The 12,299-nt window shown below is 38.2% G+C and overlaps 2 protein-coding genes across 15 annotated transcripts in view; one reads left to right on the top strand and one right to left on the bottom strand.

Moving 5' to 3' along the window:
* LOC307183208 (uncharacterized protein) overlaps window positions 1-12,299 on the top strand; it is a 466,052-nt gene that overhangs the window by 4,698 nt on the left and 449,055 nt on the right. For 10 of the 13 annotated variants that reach the window (XR_013827411.1, XR_013827412.1, XM_079915402.1 and 7 more), the window contains 2 exons: window positions 1,944-2,034; window positions 4,453-4,514. Coding sequence is in view for 9 of the 13 variants with exons in the window: in XM_079915402.1 (XP_079771528.1) it covers window positions 1,953-2,034; window positions 4,453-4,514 (144 nt within the window). In the remaining 4 variants the exon portion in view is untranslated. Of the gene's footprint in view, window positions 1-1,819; window positions 2,035-4,452; window positions 4,515-9,070; window positions 9,114-12,299 lie in introns of all 13 variants that reach the window. The other 3 variants (XR_013827413.1, XR_013827414.1, XM_079915399.1) reach the window with 2 other exon arrangements.
* LOC307183206 (metabotropic glutamate receptor 7-like) overlaps window positions 1-12,299 on the bottom strand; it is a 582,198-nt gene that overhangs the window by 241,442 nt on the left and 328,457 nt on the right. The gene's annotated exons all lie outside the window — the stretch shown is intronic.

The raw sequence follows: 12,299 nt of genomic DNA, 5'->3' as shown, positions 1-12,299 counted from the left end.
TGATTTTAAATAGGGTAGTCAGGGTGGATTTTATAAGTTGACATTTGAGCAAAGACTTGAAGTGAGGGAGTTGTCAGAATGTATGATGGGGAGACCACTCCCTGGGAGCGGTCCCAAAACTCTAAGGCAGAAATACGCCGGGCAGCTTGGAGGAATATCAAGGAGGCCACCCTGGCTGACTTAGTCAGTGGGGAGGAAGAGACAGCAGGAGGGCTGGAGGTCGGATATGTGATGGGATGGATTGGGTAAGTCCTGGGAGGCCATCACATGCATTGTGTCTTTTACTCTAAGTGTAGGCAGCCAGGGGCAGGATTTTAGCCGAGGTGTGGCATGAACTGTCTCTTGTTTGAAAAGCATAGCTCTATCTGTGGTCTTGAGGATGTGGGGAGAGAGTGGAGTCAGGGAGAATCTCAGGAGGCGACTACAGGATCCTCGAGGTCTATGTTGTTGGCCTGCACCAGGCTGCTAGCGGCTGGTAATTCTCAGAAGTGGCACATTGGGAAGGTTGTGACAGCATTTCGTGGTAGACTGAATGCAAGAATGGAAAGGAAGAGGGGGTCAAGGGTGAATTCGAGATTTAGGGCCTGGGGAACTGGAAAGGTGTGGTTACTGTCACCTAAGATGGAAAAAGTTTGGGGTAGAGCATGTTTGGGGGATTAAAGACCAGTTTTGGAGGTATAAGATTTGAGATGTTTTCGTGACATCCAAGTAGAGATGCTGAGTACACAGTTGGATACACAAGTCTGCAGTTCTGAAGAAAGGTCTAAACTAGAGATACACTTTAATACCATGGAGATATTAAGAATAATTACATGGAAGCGCTATTTTAAAGATAAAATGAAGTAATGCAATTAGCACTCTGTCTTCTCAAAACATTTAATAACTGTTAGCTAAAATAATTACCTGAAATGATAAAATACCTATAGTTTCTTTTGTTGTTTGCAGTAAAAGTGAATAAAATGTCACAATTATTTTAATAGTATTTGTGACACAGTAGTTTTAGTTAAGACACCATGACTACAAACATTTACAATAAACCTTTCAGTCTCCTGCTTTTCACTCTGATAGGGTACTTGGAACCATATTTTGTAAGGTTTAAGTTAGTTGTCATAGGGTACCTCTTTAATTAGAAGTAATTCTGAACTGCCTAGTTCCATGCAGTTTTATATACATATACGTATAATTATTATTTTATGATTTATCAAACTCAGTTGAAAATTTGCATCACTGATATACATTAGAATTTAAGCATTTACCCAGGTACTCAAGGAAAAAAATGTACTTGTCTTGTAATTTCCATAGGGGTACTTACTTTCACATCTTCCCTTCACTTTGCAATTGCAAACATGGCAGGGGAAATATTATCTTACTGGTCTTTGAGTTCCCCTTAGCTATCTGCAAGTCCTTAAACAGCCTTTGTGGCTTAACCAAAATTCTCTTCCATCTTCATTCCGCTAACAGATATTGGTCTAAGCATGTACTTACACTAAAAAATGCATGACCACGTTGTCTCTACACATCTATAATTTTATGTTAACACTAACATTATGTAAGCTATACTTTAATTGTAATTATAACAGATTTTATGTCAACACACATCCATTTCTAGTGTTCATCTGGTGTTCAAGGGGAGAGCAGCATGTCGTAAATTTTATCAAAATATAACATCTGAAGAATAGAACAGAGGGTAATTGTGTAATTCTGTATTCACTCTAATTAAGTTCAGTGGAGTTGGCATAATAGAATTAAGATGAAAGAAAAAGACATCGAGGTACCATGGCTCCCTCTCCTAACACACCCTTTTTGTATCCGAGAGCAGAGACTCAGCACCTTTCTGTACCGAAATGGAGACAGGAAGAGGCCAGAGGATGAATGACAGGCACGAATGAGGTGGAACTTTGAAGAGCAACATGGAAATGAAATACTTCTTTTGTATTTGGTAGGTGGGGAACATGTACCAGCGTGTATGCCTACTGGGACCACGTTTTCCAGAACAGTTAAGCCCAGTGTCAACTATGCTGTCCCACCTTCCTCGTAAGTAGGAACATCCTGTTACTTGAATCTTTGCTTCCTGTTTCTTGATAGCTGGTTGAGAAGATTATCACAGGAACTGCATCTTGTTAGCAAATACACTGTTTTGAAATGATTGACACTCACTGAAGAGTGGCAACTCCAAGCTTGCTCTCTCTTGATCTTGGACTATTTAAGTCTGGAGTGCAGGAGTGGGTTATGGGGAAAGACCATTGGAATTCTTATGTCTTCAGCATAATGGTTATAGCATAATGGTTAGGAGTGTAGGTGCTGGTTCAAATCTCTGCTTTCCACTTGCTAACCATATGAGCTTGGGCAATTTACCTGATTACCTGAACCTCAATACTCCTGCCTATAAAATGATGTTAATAATATTTCATCCTCATAGACTTGTTTTCAATGTTAAAATGAAGTCACTTACACCAAGCACTTAATACAATGCCTAGAGCATAGTAAAGTCTATTATTATTACTATTACTACTACTAATACTATTATTACTATTACTGTCACGATGCCAGGTGCTATTTTTCCTATGCCTTATTCCATTATCTTCTGCCCTGTCCCCCCATTTCTGTCTTGTTTCTGTACAAGGGTAGGTTTGTCACAGAGCATTTTCTTTCCCTAGTGTCTGACTCTTAGTCATCAAGGTGACTGGTCCACGACCCGGCATTCATTGCTGCTCGTTGAAGCAACCCGTTTTGAGAAGGGGAGTTGGATATTGATGCCAAGTTGGGTCAAGGAGAGAGAATTTTCTCTCTTCGGCACTCAGCTAAGTGAAATATTCAGGCCTCAGAAGGAGAATCAGGCAAAGGGCAACATGCTTAATTTCATACCTTAGTGATTAAGAACAAGTCAGACAGGCTGGATTTGAACTCATTTCCGTCATGTACTGACAATGGGATCTTAGGTGCTTTTGTAACCCGTCTGAGGCTCAGTCAACATCTGAAAGAGATGAATAACATTATCAGGACCTAGCGTATAGCCTCGTTGTAATAAGTGAGTAAATCCTTTTAAAACGTTCAGCACGTTGTTTGGCATATAAACACTTAATAAAATTTAGCTTCTTTGACTACTGCCGCTGCTAATATTATTAAGTAGCTGAGCAGATCCGAGGCCCATTTTTTTCTTAGATTGCACATAATCATTTGGACAACCAGCTCACATTGATCAACCGTTGCTTATATATAAACCCCCATGAACCCAAAGGTGCTTTAACTGTCTCCCAGTCAGAGCCTGTTCTGGGAGCAGAAGCAACACCGGCACTACCCCCGTCATCTTTGCCTTTATTGTCACTACACTCGCCTGCCGTACTGAGCACTTTCTGTTTGCCAGGCACCAAATTTAGCCCTGCGTATGCACTATATCATGTAGTTCTCACACTCAGGTGGGAGACATTATCATCGTCCCCAATTTTCCGATAAAGACGCCGAGGTGTTGGAAAGGTAAGAAACTTGACCCACAGCAAGAGATGGAGCCGGAGTATTCAAACCCTTCTCTCTGACCTCAAGAACCCTTAAATATTAGCATACTACTACATCCTGGTAAGAAAATCTGCTTCCAGCCACTCTGGTGAGAGTAGAAATGATTCTCAGTCCCCACATTCCTCTATTGCCCATGCCACCCTAGCCTCAGGACTAGGTGGGAAAGGAAGTGATCTCTTCAAAGAGCAGCCAAAGGGAACCTACTCCCTTCTGCCTTTTCGTAATCAACTAACCAATATTTTATTTCCTTCTTAAGAGTCCCCACGTGTTCCTTTTGGTACTTAGCTTGGCCTTTTAGAATTCTGACATTCTGTACATGACTCATCCACTGTATTTCATGTTAATTTATTGAGGTCAAGTATAGGGTCTTACTCATCCTGAAGTCCGGTTATCCCCTGTCACATCTAACTCTGTTCTTTTCTTCTTGTAGGACATCTGCAGATATTTATTTGAATTTTGTTGAATTGTTCTCATCAATAGTACATTAAAAGTTATACAGAAAGTGATTTCTTATAAGGAAAACCATCTAAATAGATTTCTAGCTCTTTACTTTTTATAGCACTATTGTAGAGATTATAGATCTCCAGGTAATATTTTTTAGATTGAGTTCTTCATATCATCTTATTTTTACATATAATGATAAATCTGAATTTTCTCTATCAAAGCTCTGAGACTTCACTGGCTTATAACTTAGCTTGTTGATATGTGTTGTTGACTTTTCCATTTACAATGATGTTTGATCCTGGTAAGGATGGGGCTGGGTGGGAAGGTACATCTTAGGGCCATCAATTGGTTTTGTAGAGAACTAACAGAAAGATCTAAAGTCTCATCATATTTCTGCAGAACTCATGAATCATTTTATTATAATTCCATTCATTCAGGGAGTATAAAACCATTTTCAAATTGTTATTCCTAATTTGTTCATCTTCTCTTCCTTAGTCTTAGTGAGAAGAGAGCAGGCTGAATGGAAGACAGTCATTATGACCACTGGGGCCACTAAGGTAGGCATCAGTCCCAGAGTTTTGTTTTCATCTCTCCGCTATTAATAGTGGCTAATGTCTTGAGTGCTTACTTGGTGCAAATTACTTAGCCGACCATGGCAAATGGGTTGTGTCATTTCATCCCCTGATAGTCATACAATTAATGTATGTATTATTATGATATCCCATAATGCATACATGGAACAGAGCCTCAGAAGTAGTTATTTGCTCACCAAAATATGGTAGATGTGGAATTTGGACTGAGGTCTGATAGACTCCTAAATCACTCCTAGTGATTTTTACCACTAAATTAAAGTTGTATACCTCTGGAGAGTAGATAGTTTCTAAAATTTCCTCAGCTCTAATGTTTTATAATTAAATTTTTGTCTGATGGCAAGCTTAACAGTTAAGATGGGTAGGACGGAATGCCAGCCTGTTGAATGGAATTTCCCTGAAATGAGCCAGTTCACTCATTCATTCACTCAGCATGTACTGAATGTTTGCTCTGTGCAAAGGCATTTTAGGCATCACAGTGGAGTGAGCGCCCCTTCCATAGACTCTCCTGCAGCACTCAGAGAAGTCTTGGACTGGTTTGCCTGTTATGGAATGGGGCTTGGTGATAGAAGCCTGGTTTGTCCTCCACTGATAAAACTAAGACATGCTCATATGAGTTTAGAGGCATCTTGAAGCCGTGGGATAGTAACACATATGAATCTTACCATTTTTGCCTGGGATTAATGATATAAAGGCTTTGGATTTGGGTATGGAAAATGGGTGCAATTATGGGCGTGTTGGTTCTACATATATATGGACATCACGTGTCATCAGCCTGCAGCTACCTGCCATTCCTCACTACTCCTTCTTTTCACAAACCAAAGAAGTACCTTCTTATCTCTCCTGTGGATAAGCTCTTGACAGTGGCACTAGGGCCTCCCTCAATAAGTACATCATTGGCTAAACCAGTGGTTTCTCAGATATGCTCATTGAACAACCCTTAAGGTGGATTGACATTCCACTGCCGAGAATAGAATATGGTGTTCTTTAGAAATCGGGGGGAAAAAATAGGCCACCAGATGTACTTTCTTTAATTTAAATTGTTTATATATATGAACAATTGTTATATATGTGTATGTATACTTGTTCATATATATGAATGATTTAAAAGTGAAGAGATAGATATATACACACACATATATATATGTATATTTAAATTTTGGCTTCTGTTAGCAAGTAGTAAATTAAATTATTAGCAGATCCATACTGCAGGGAAATAACCAATCAGATTGCATTCAATAGCTTGCTTTTTTGTAGATTTATGGTTGTGATTTTATATCTGCAGGTATGTTTGCTGAAGAAAATATTTCTGCCACTTTACACAAAATTAAATTCATTTAATACCAATGCGGCATGTCTCAACTGTCTTAATACAGTTTTAATCTTGAATCGCATCAGAAGTATGAAATTAGAATCATACCCCAAAATCATTTGAAGATATAATTACTTTCATTTCCCTTATACTTTTGAGACTTTTGAAAAACAAGTATTTAGTTGTACTTATCTGTTTCTGTCTCTCTAAGCATAGCAAACACTGAAACACAATTCTTTTTAAAAGTCAGTATTGAAAATATATTGTCCAAGATGATCAAAACTAAGGAAGTGGCAAAGAAATTCAAAAATTTAACCTTCAAAGGGAGCTTTTTTTGTGAATGTGTAGTACTTGTTCTTCTGAAGGAATTAATCTTTTTAAAAATTTAATTAACTTATTTTTTATTGAAGGATACTTGGTTTACAGCGTTGTGTTAATTACTGCTGTACATCAAAGTGACTCTGTTATACATATGTATATACATTCTTTTTCATATTCTTTTCCATTATGGTTTATCACAGAATATTGAATATAGTTCCCTGTGCTATAGTAGGACCTTGTTGTTTAGCCAATCTATATATACCAGTTTGCATCTGCTAATCCCAAACTCCCAGTTCATCCCTCTCCCACCTGCTTCCCCCTTGGCAGCCACCAGTCTATTCTCTATGTCTCTGATTCTGTTTCTGTTTCATAGATAGGTTCATTTGTGTCATATTTTAGATCCCACATATAAGTGGTATCATGGTATCTGTCTTTCTCTTTCTGACTTACTTTGCTTAGTATGATAATCTCTAGTTGCATCCATGTTGCTGCTGCAAATGGCATTATTTCATTCTTTTTTTTTAATGGCTGAGTAGTATTTCATTGTATATATGTACCACATCGTCTTTATCCATTCATCTGTTGATGGACATTTAGGTTGTTTCCATGTCTTGGCTATTGTGAGTATTGCTGCTGTGAAGATCAGGGTGAATGTGTCTTTTTGAATTATAGTTTGGTCTGGATATACGCCCAGGAGTGGGATTGCTGGATCATATGGTAGGTCTATTTTTAGTTTTCTGAGGAACCTCCATACTGTTTTCCACAGTGGCGGCACCAACTTACATTCCCACCAACAGTGTTGTAGGAGGGTTCCCTTTTCTCCACACCCTCTCCAGCATATGTTATTTGTAGACTTTTTAATGATGGCCATTCTGACTTGTGTGAGGTGGTACCTCATGGTAGTTTTGATTTACATTTCTTTAATAATTGGCAGTGTTGAGCATCTTTTCATGTGCCTGTTGGCCATCTGTATTTCTTCTTTGGAGAAATGTCTCTTTAAGTCTTCTGCCTATTTTTTTGATTGGGTTGTTTGCTTTTATTGTCATCGAGTTGTATGAGCTGTTTGTATATTTTGGAAATTAAGCCCTTGCTGGTCGCATCATTTGCAAATATCTTCTCCCATTCTGTAGGTTGTCTTTTCATTTTGTTTATGGTTTCCTTTGCTGTGCAAAAGCTTGTAAGTTTGATTCGGTCCCCTTTGTTTATTTTCATTTTTATTTCTATTGTCTTGGGAGACTGACCTAAGAAAACATTGGTATGATTTATGTCAGAGAATATTTTGCCTGTGTTCTCTTCTAGAAGTTTTATGGTGTCATGTCTTATGTTTAAGTCTTTAAGACATTTTGCGTTTATTTTCGTGTATGGTGAAAGGATGTGTTCTAACTTCACTGGTTTATATAAGGCTGTCCAACTTTACCAACACCACTTGCGGAAGAGACTGTCTCTTTCCCATTACATATTCTTGCCTCCTTTGTCAAAGATTAATTGTCAAAGATTAACTGAGGTGTGTGGGTTTATTTCTGGGCTCTGTATTCTGTTCCATTGATCCATATGTCTGTTTTTGTGCCAATACCACGCTGTTTTGATTACTGTGACTTTGGAGTACTGTCTGAGTCTGGGGTGGCTATGCCTCCAACGTTGTTCTTTTTCTTCAGGATTGCTTTGGCAATTCTGGGTCTTTTATGGTTCTGTATGAATTTTAGGATTATTTATTCTAATTGCGTGAAAAATGTCATGGGTAATTTGATAGGGATCGCATGAAATCTGTAGATTGCTTTGGGTAGTATGAGCATTTTAACAATATTAATTCCTCCAACCCAAGAACATGAGATGTCTTTCCATTTCTTTGAATCATCTTCACTTTCCTTTATTAATGTCTTACAGTTCTCAGCGTTTAAGTCTTTTGCCTTCTTGGTGAGGTTTATTCCTAAGTATTTTATTTTTGTGGTTGTGATTTTAAAAGGCATTGTTTTTTTACATTCCCTTTCCAATATTTCATTGTTGGTATAAAGAAATGCAACCAATTTCTGTATGTTAATCTTGTGTTCTGCTACCTTGCTGAATTCGTTTATCAGTTGTAGTAGTTTTCATGTAGAGTCTTTAGGGTTTTCTATATATAGTATCATATCATCTGCATCTAATGACAATTTTACCTCTTCCTGAAGGAATTAATCTTGAAGTTCTACTAAGACTTTTGGGATACCTGTTTTAATGAGCCACTACTTCCTGCCTGAGATTGCACTATGCACCAGAGATTCTAGAATTAGCACAATAAAACTAATAATGCAAACAACAGCAACAAATCTTCACAAACCTTCCTTGCAAGGAAGTAAAGTCCACTGGAAACACAGACAAGTGAAACACACATTCAAAATGGCAGTGATTCTCAAACATTTATGTGCTGAAAAATCATGACAAGCATGATAACCAGGGCAATTACTAGACCCCTTCTCCAGCTGGTCAGGTGTAAGGTCCTGTAACTCTATTTTTGGTGACTGCCTCCAGGAGAGTCTGAGACAGATGTTCTCAGTTGTCGTCAACCTTTAGTGTGCATCAGATTTGCCTGAGAATATTGTTAAAACACAGATTGCTGGGCTCCAGTGCCAGAGTTCTAACCAGTTCCCAGGTGTGGCTGATATTGCTGGCCCAGGGACCACATTTTGAGAACCACCTTTCAAAACTCTGCAGTATGCGGTTGTGTGTGTTGTGAATGAGACGGGCCCAGAGAACCAAAGGAGGGCAAAGGGACTCTGCCCTAAATTAGTCAAAGGTAACAGTAGCAGCTAGAATTGATTGACCCAAGAAAAAATTATAAGAACTTTACCTGCATTTGCTCATTTAATCCTTTCAGTAAGGTACGTAGGTGCTACTTAGTGTTCCTCTTTTACAGGGGTGTCCAGAGAAGGTAACTACTTTGCCCACGTCCCAAACTGGTAAGTAACAGATTAAGAATTCAAGTCTAGGAAGTCTGATTCCAGAGCCCACACCTCTCCCCTTTCTGCATGTAGAGAGGAGTAAAGGGTTGTTGTGAAGCCTTCCTGGGGGCCCTGGCCTCTGAGTGTAGATAGAAGGATGAGTGGACATAAAGATCATTATTTGTGTGTGGTGGGGGTAGGGGAGGAAGTATGAGGGCTTCCAGAAGAGCCCGCCCTCCCCATACATCTGCTATAAGCAAGTCTGATGATCAGGAGTCCGGAACATGAGTATGACTATGGGATACTGAGAAGGGTTCTAGAACCCTGAGGTTAGAGTTCTGGATCAGTTAGTAGGTAACAGAAAGTGAATGAGTGATTTACCTTACTTTCCACGGGTAGCAGGAAGTTTGGAGATAGTCCCTCTAGCGTTAGTCCAGCTGCTGAAGGGCATCACCAGGGGACTGGGTTGCTTCGCTCTTCCAGCTTCCACGTCTCTAGCACGTCCACATAGCTTCAAAGTGACCCCAGAATCTCCAATAGTGTTCCAACAATTGGGGCAGGAAGAAAGAAAAGGAAAAAAAAAAGAAATTAAGTAAGAAAAAAAAGGCAGTGTCTAACTCAGAGAGCAAATTTTTTACCACAGATGGTCAGCAGACTTGCACTTAGATCTCATCAGCTCGGATTTTAAACTGGCCACCTTAGCCTTAAGGATAATGGGGTCTCCTAAACCAGGGCTCTGATAGTAAGGAATAAGGAGAGAGTGGTACTGATTAGCAGTGCCTGCTGTCCCAAACAAATATTATCCCCAAACTATTTTTTTATCCTATATTTTACTTTAAAGAATGGAGGGGAAACATTATGTATCTGTAAATAGCCTTTTAGAAAGGGTACAATTATATAGTTATACAACCCCCTGGAGGGCTCCTTTCTTCTAAAATCTCTTTAAAAACTGTTCAAGGTTAAGGACATTTTTATCTTAATTTAGTCACTTGCAGTCGATTATCTTGGAATGACATCCTCTCTCTGCAGATGTTCTGTCAGTCTTTAGAAGATTCTAGAAGTGGACAGAGAAGTGTTATGGTACATGTATTTGCAATATGCACGTCTTTGAAATGAAATCCATTTAGGGACCAAAAGGCATTCCATGTCTTTGCTATACATTTTCACATATTTGGCTTTCCAGAATTCCTTTGAGCAAATCTGTTAGATGTAACCCATCCGTTTCTCCCATCTGAATTCTTTATTACTAAACATTCTTCAGTATGCTCTCACTCCCCTCTGTCAAAGGCGTTTCTCTGGGTCCTCACCCTTCTCATCTCATATGTGAATGCGTATCTTAAACTGAAGCAACAGTCTGCTATGACTTCTCCATAACTTGAAGAACCCGTCTTTGTGGGAAAAAAAGTAGACTTACTAACTTAAAAGGTAGAATGCGCGCAATGTTTCTGAGAGTTAAAAACTAAGGTAAAAACATAAGCAAGGGAAAAAACTTACAGTGGATCCTTTTCAAAGACTTTATTTTACAGAGAAGGCAACTGAGGTTTAAAGAAAAAATGCGTTAGTTAAACACTAAATAATAAACCTTAAACCTCAGTGGAGCAACACATGGACAGTTCATTTCTCACTCACTCAGGAGTGTAGTATGGACTTTGGTGGTCTGAGGGTCAGTTTTCTGCTCAGTTATTCAGGGACCCACCACCTTCATCAAGTGGCTCTACGTTTGTCCTAAAAAGGAAAGGAGAGAGGAAGCTGCAAGCTACAATTATCAACTCGTTATCCTTCAGACATAAACTCTTCAGGTCACCTCTGGTCACATTCTTTGGGATAGAACCATACCCAGATGCAAGCGGAGATGGAGAATGTTGTTCCTATCTTGGTCCTAGTGATGCCTCTACAGGCTGGAGGAGCTAATTAAAGTGTAGTCAACAGCTCGTTGTTTCTGCCACAATGAGTGATTAGCCTAAGGCTGTGGATTAATTATGTGTGTGTCACATATACATATAATACACACAAACATATATATGTGTGTGTATATATCCATTTTTTAGCATGAGTTGACACATGGGGCTTCTGCCGTATCAAAAGAGTACAAACTGCCTCTTGTTGCTTTTTCTTAATTGAAGTTGACTACTACTATCTATTTCCCTTCATTTTGCTACCTCCCCCCCTGCCGCCTGTCAGTATTATATGAAAATTCTGAAAGAAATAATTTCAAAGTTCCCAGTGCTTTTAAGGGTAATAGAATACTCAGACCTTAACAATTTTCCTGTGTGAAACTTTTGCCAGACTAAAATAGTTAACTTACGAAAAGCAAATTTAGATTGATACAAAAGAGAAAATAAGCTGATTTTTTTTTTTTTTACACAAATACCCTGAGCCAGGATGGAAAATAAATGGAAAACTGGAGGAATTTAGATCCTTTTGTTGTAATTTAAATATTTTTAATTGTAAAAATAATACAGGCTCATTGCAGAAACTCCAAAATTGAAAGGATTTAAAGAAAAAAGGAAAAATAACTCAAAATCCCATTTCTGATAAATCATCTCTGTAACATTTTTGAGGGTATCTTTTGAAACTTTTTTGTGACGGGGTGCATATAAATACAATGCAAGTATAAAATACCTTCAATTATTATATCAAACTACAAAACAGTTCTATAACATTTTTATTTAGTAATATAAGTATGACTACTCACCACCTAATAAAAATCTGCAGCAGCATTTTTAATGGTTGAACAGCATTCTATTATTTATTGAACCAGTCCCTACTGTTCAACATTTAGATTATTCCTGTTTTGCTTTGCTAAACAATGAGACAAGCATCCTTGTTCATATGTCTTTGAGCATTTGTTTACTTCCTTAGAATGGACTTCTAGAACTTGAATGGCTGGTTGTCAGTTCTGGTACATACTGACATATTGTCTTCCAGAAAGGTTACCGTGCTTTTTATTTCTACCAAGAATTTAACATCCAATGTGGTTTCTTACACACACTCATCAGTACCAGTATTATCAATATCAATACCAGTATTATCAAGTTTTTTAAAACTTTGTCATTCTAGCTCAGTAAAATATGACACCTGAATTATTTTATTTGTATTTCTTTGATTAATAATAGCAAGGTTGAACATATTTTCATATCTTTATTGGCTGTTAATACTTTTTAGTTTGTGACTTTATGGCATCCATTTTTCATCGATGTATAA

This window comes from Stenella coeruleoalba (genome assembly GCF_951394435.1).
Source record: "Stenella coeruleoalba genome assembly, chromosome: 3".
NCBI lineage: Eukaryota > Metazoa > Chordata > Mammalia > Artiodactyla > Delphinidae > Stenella > Stenella coeruleoalba.
This window is presented reverse-complemented; position numbering and strand designations above follow the sequence as displayed.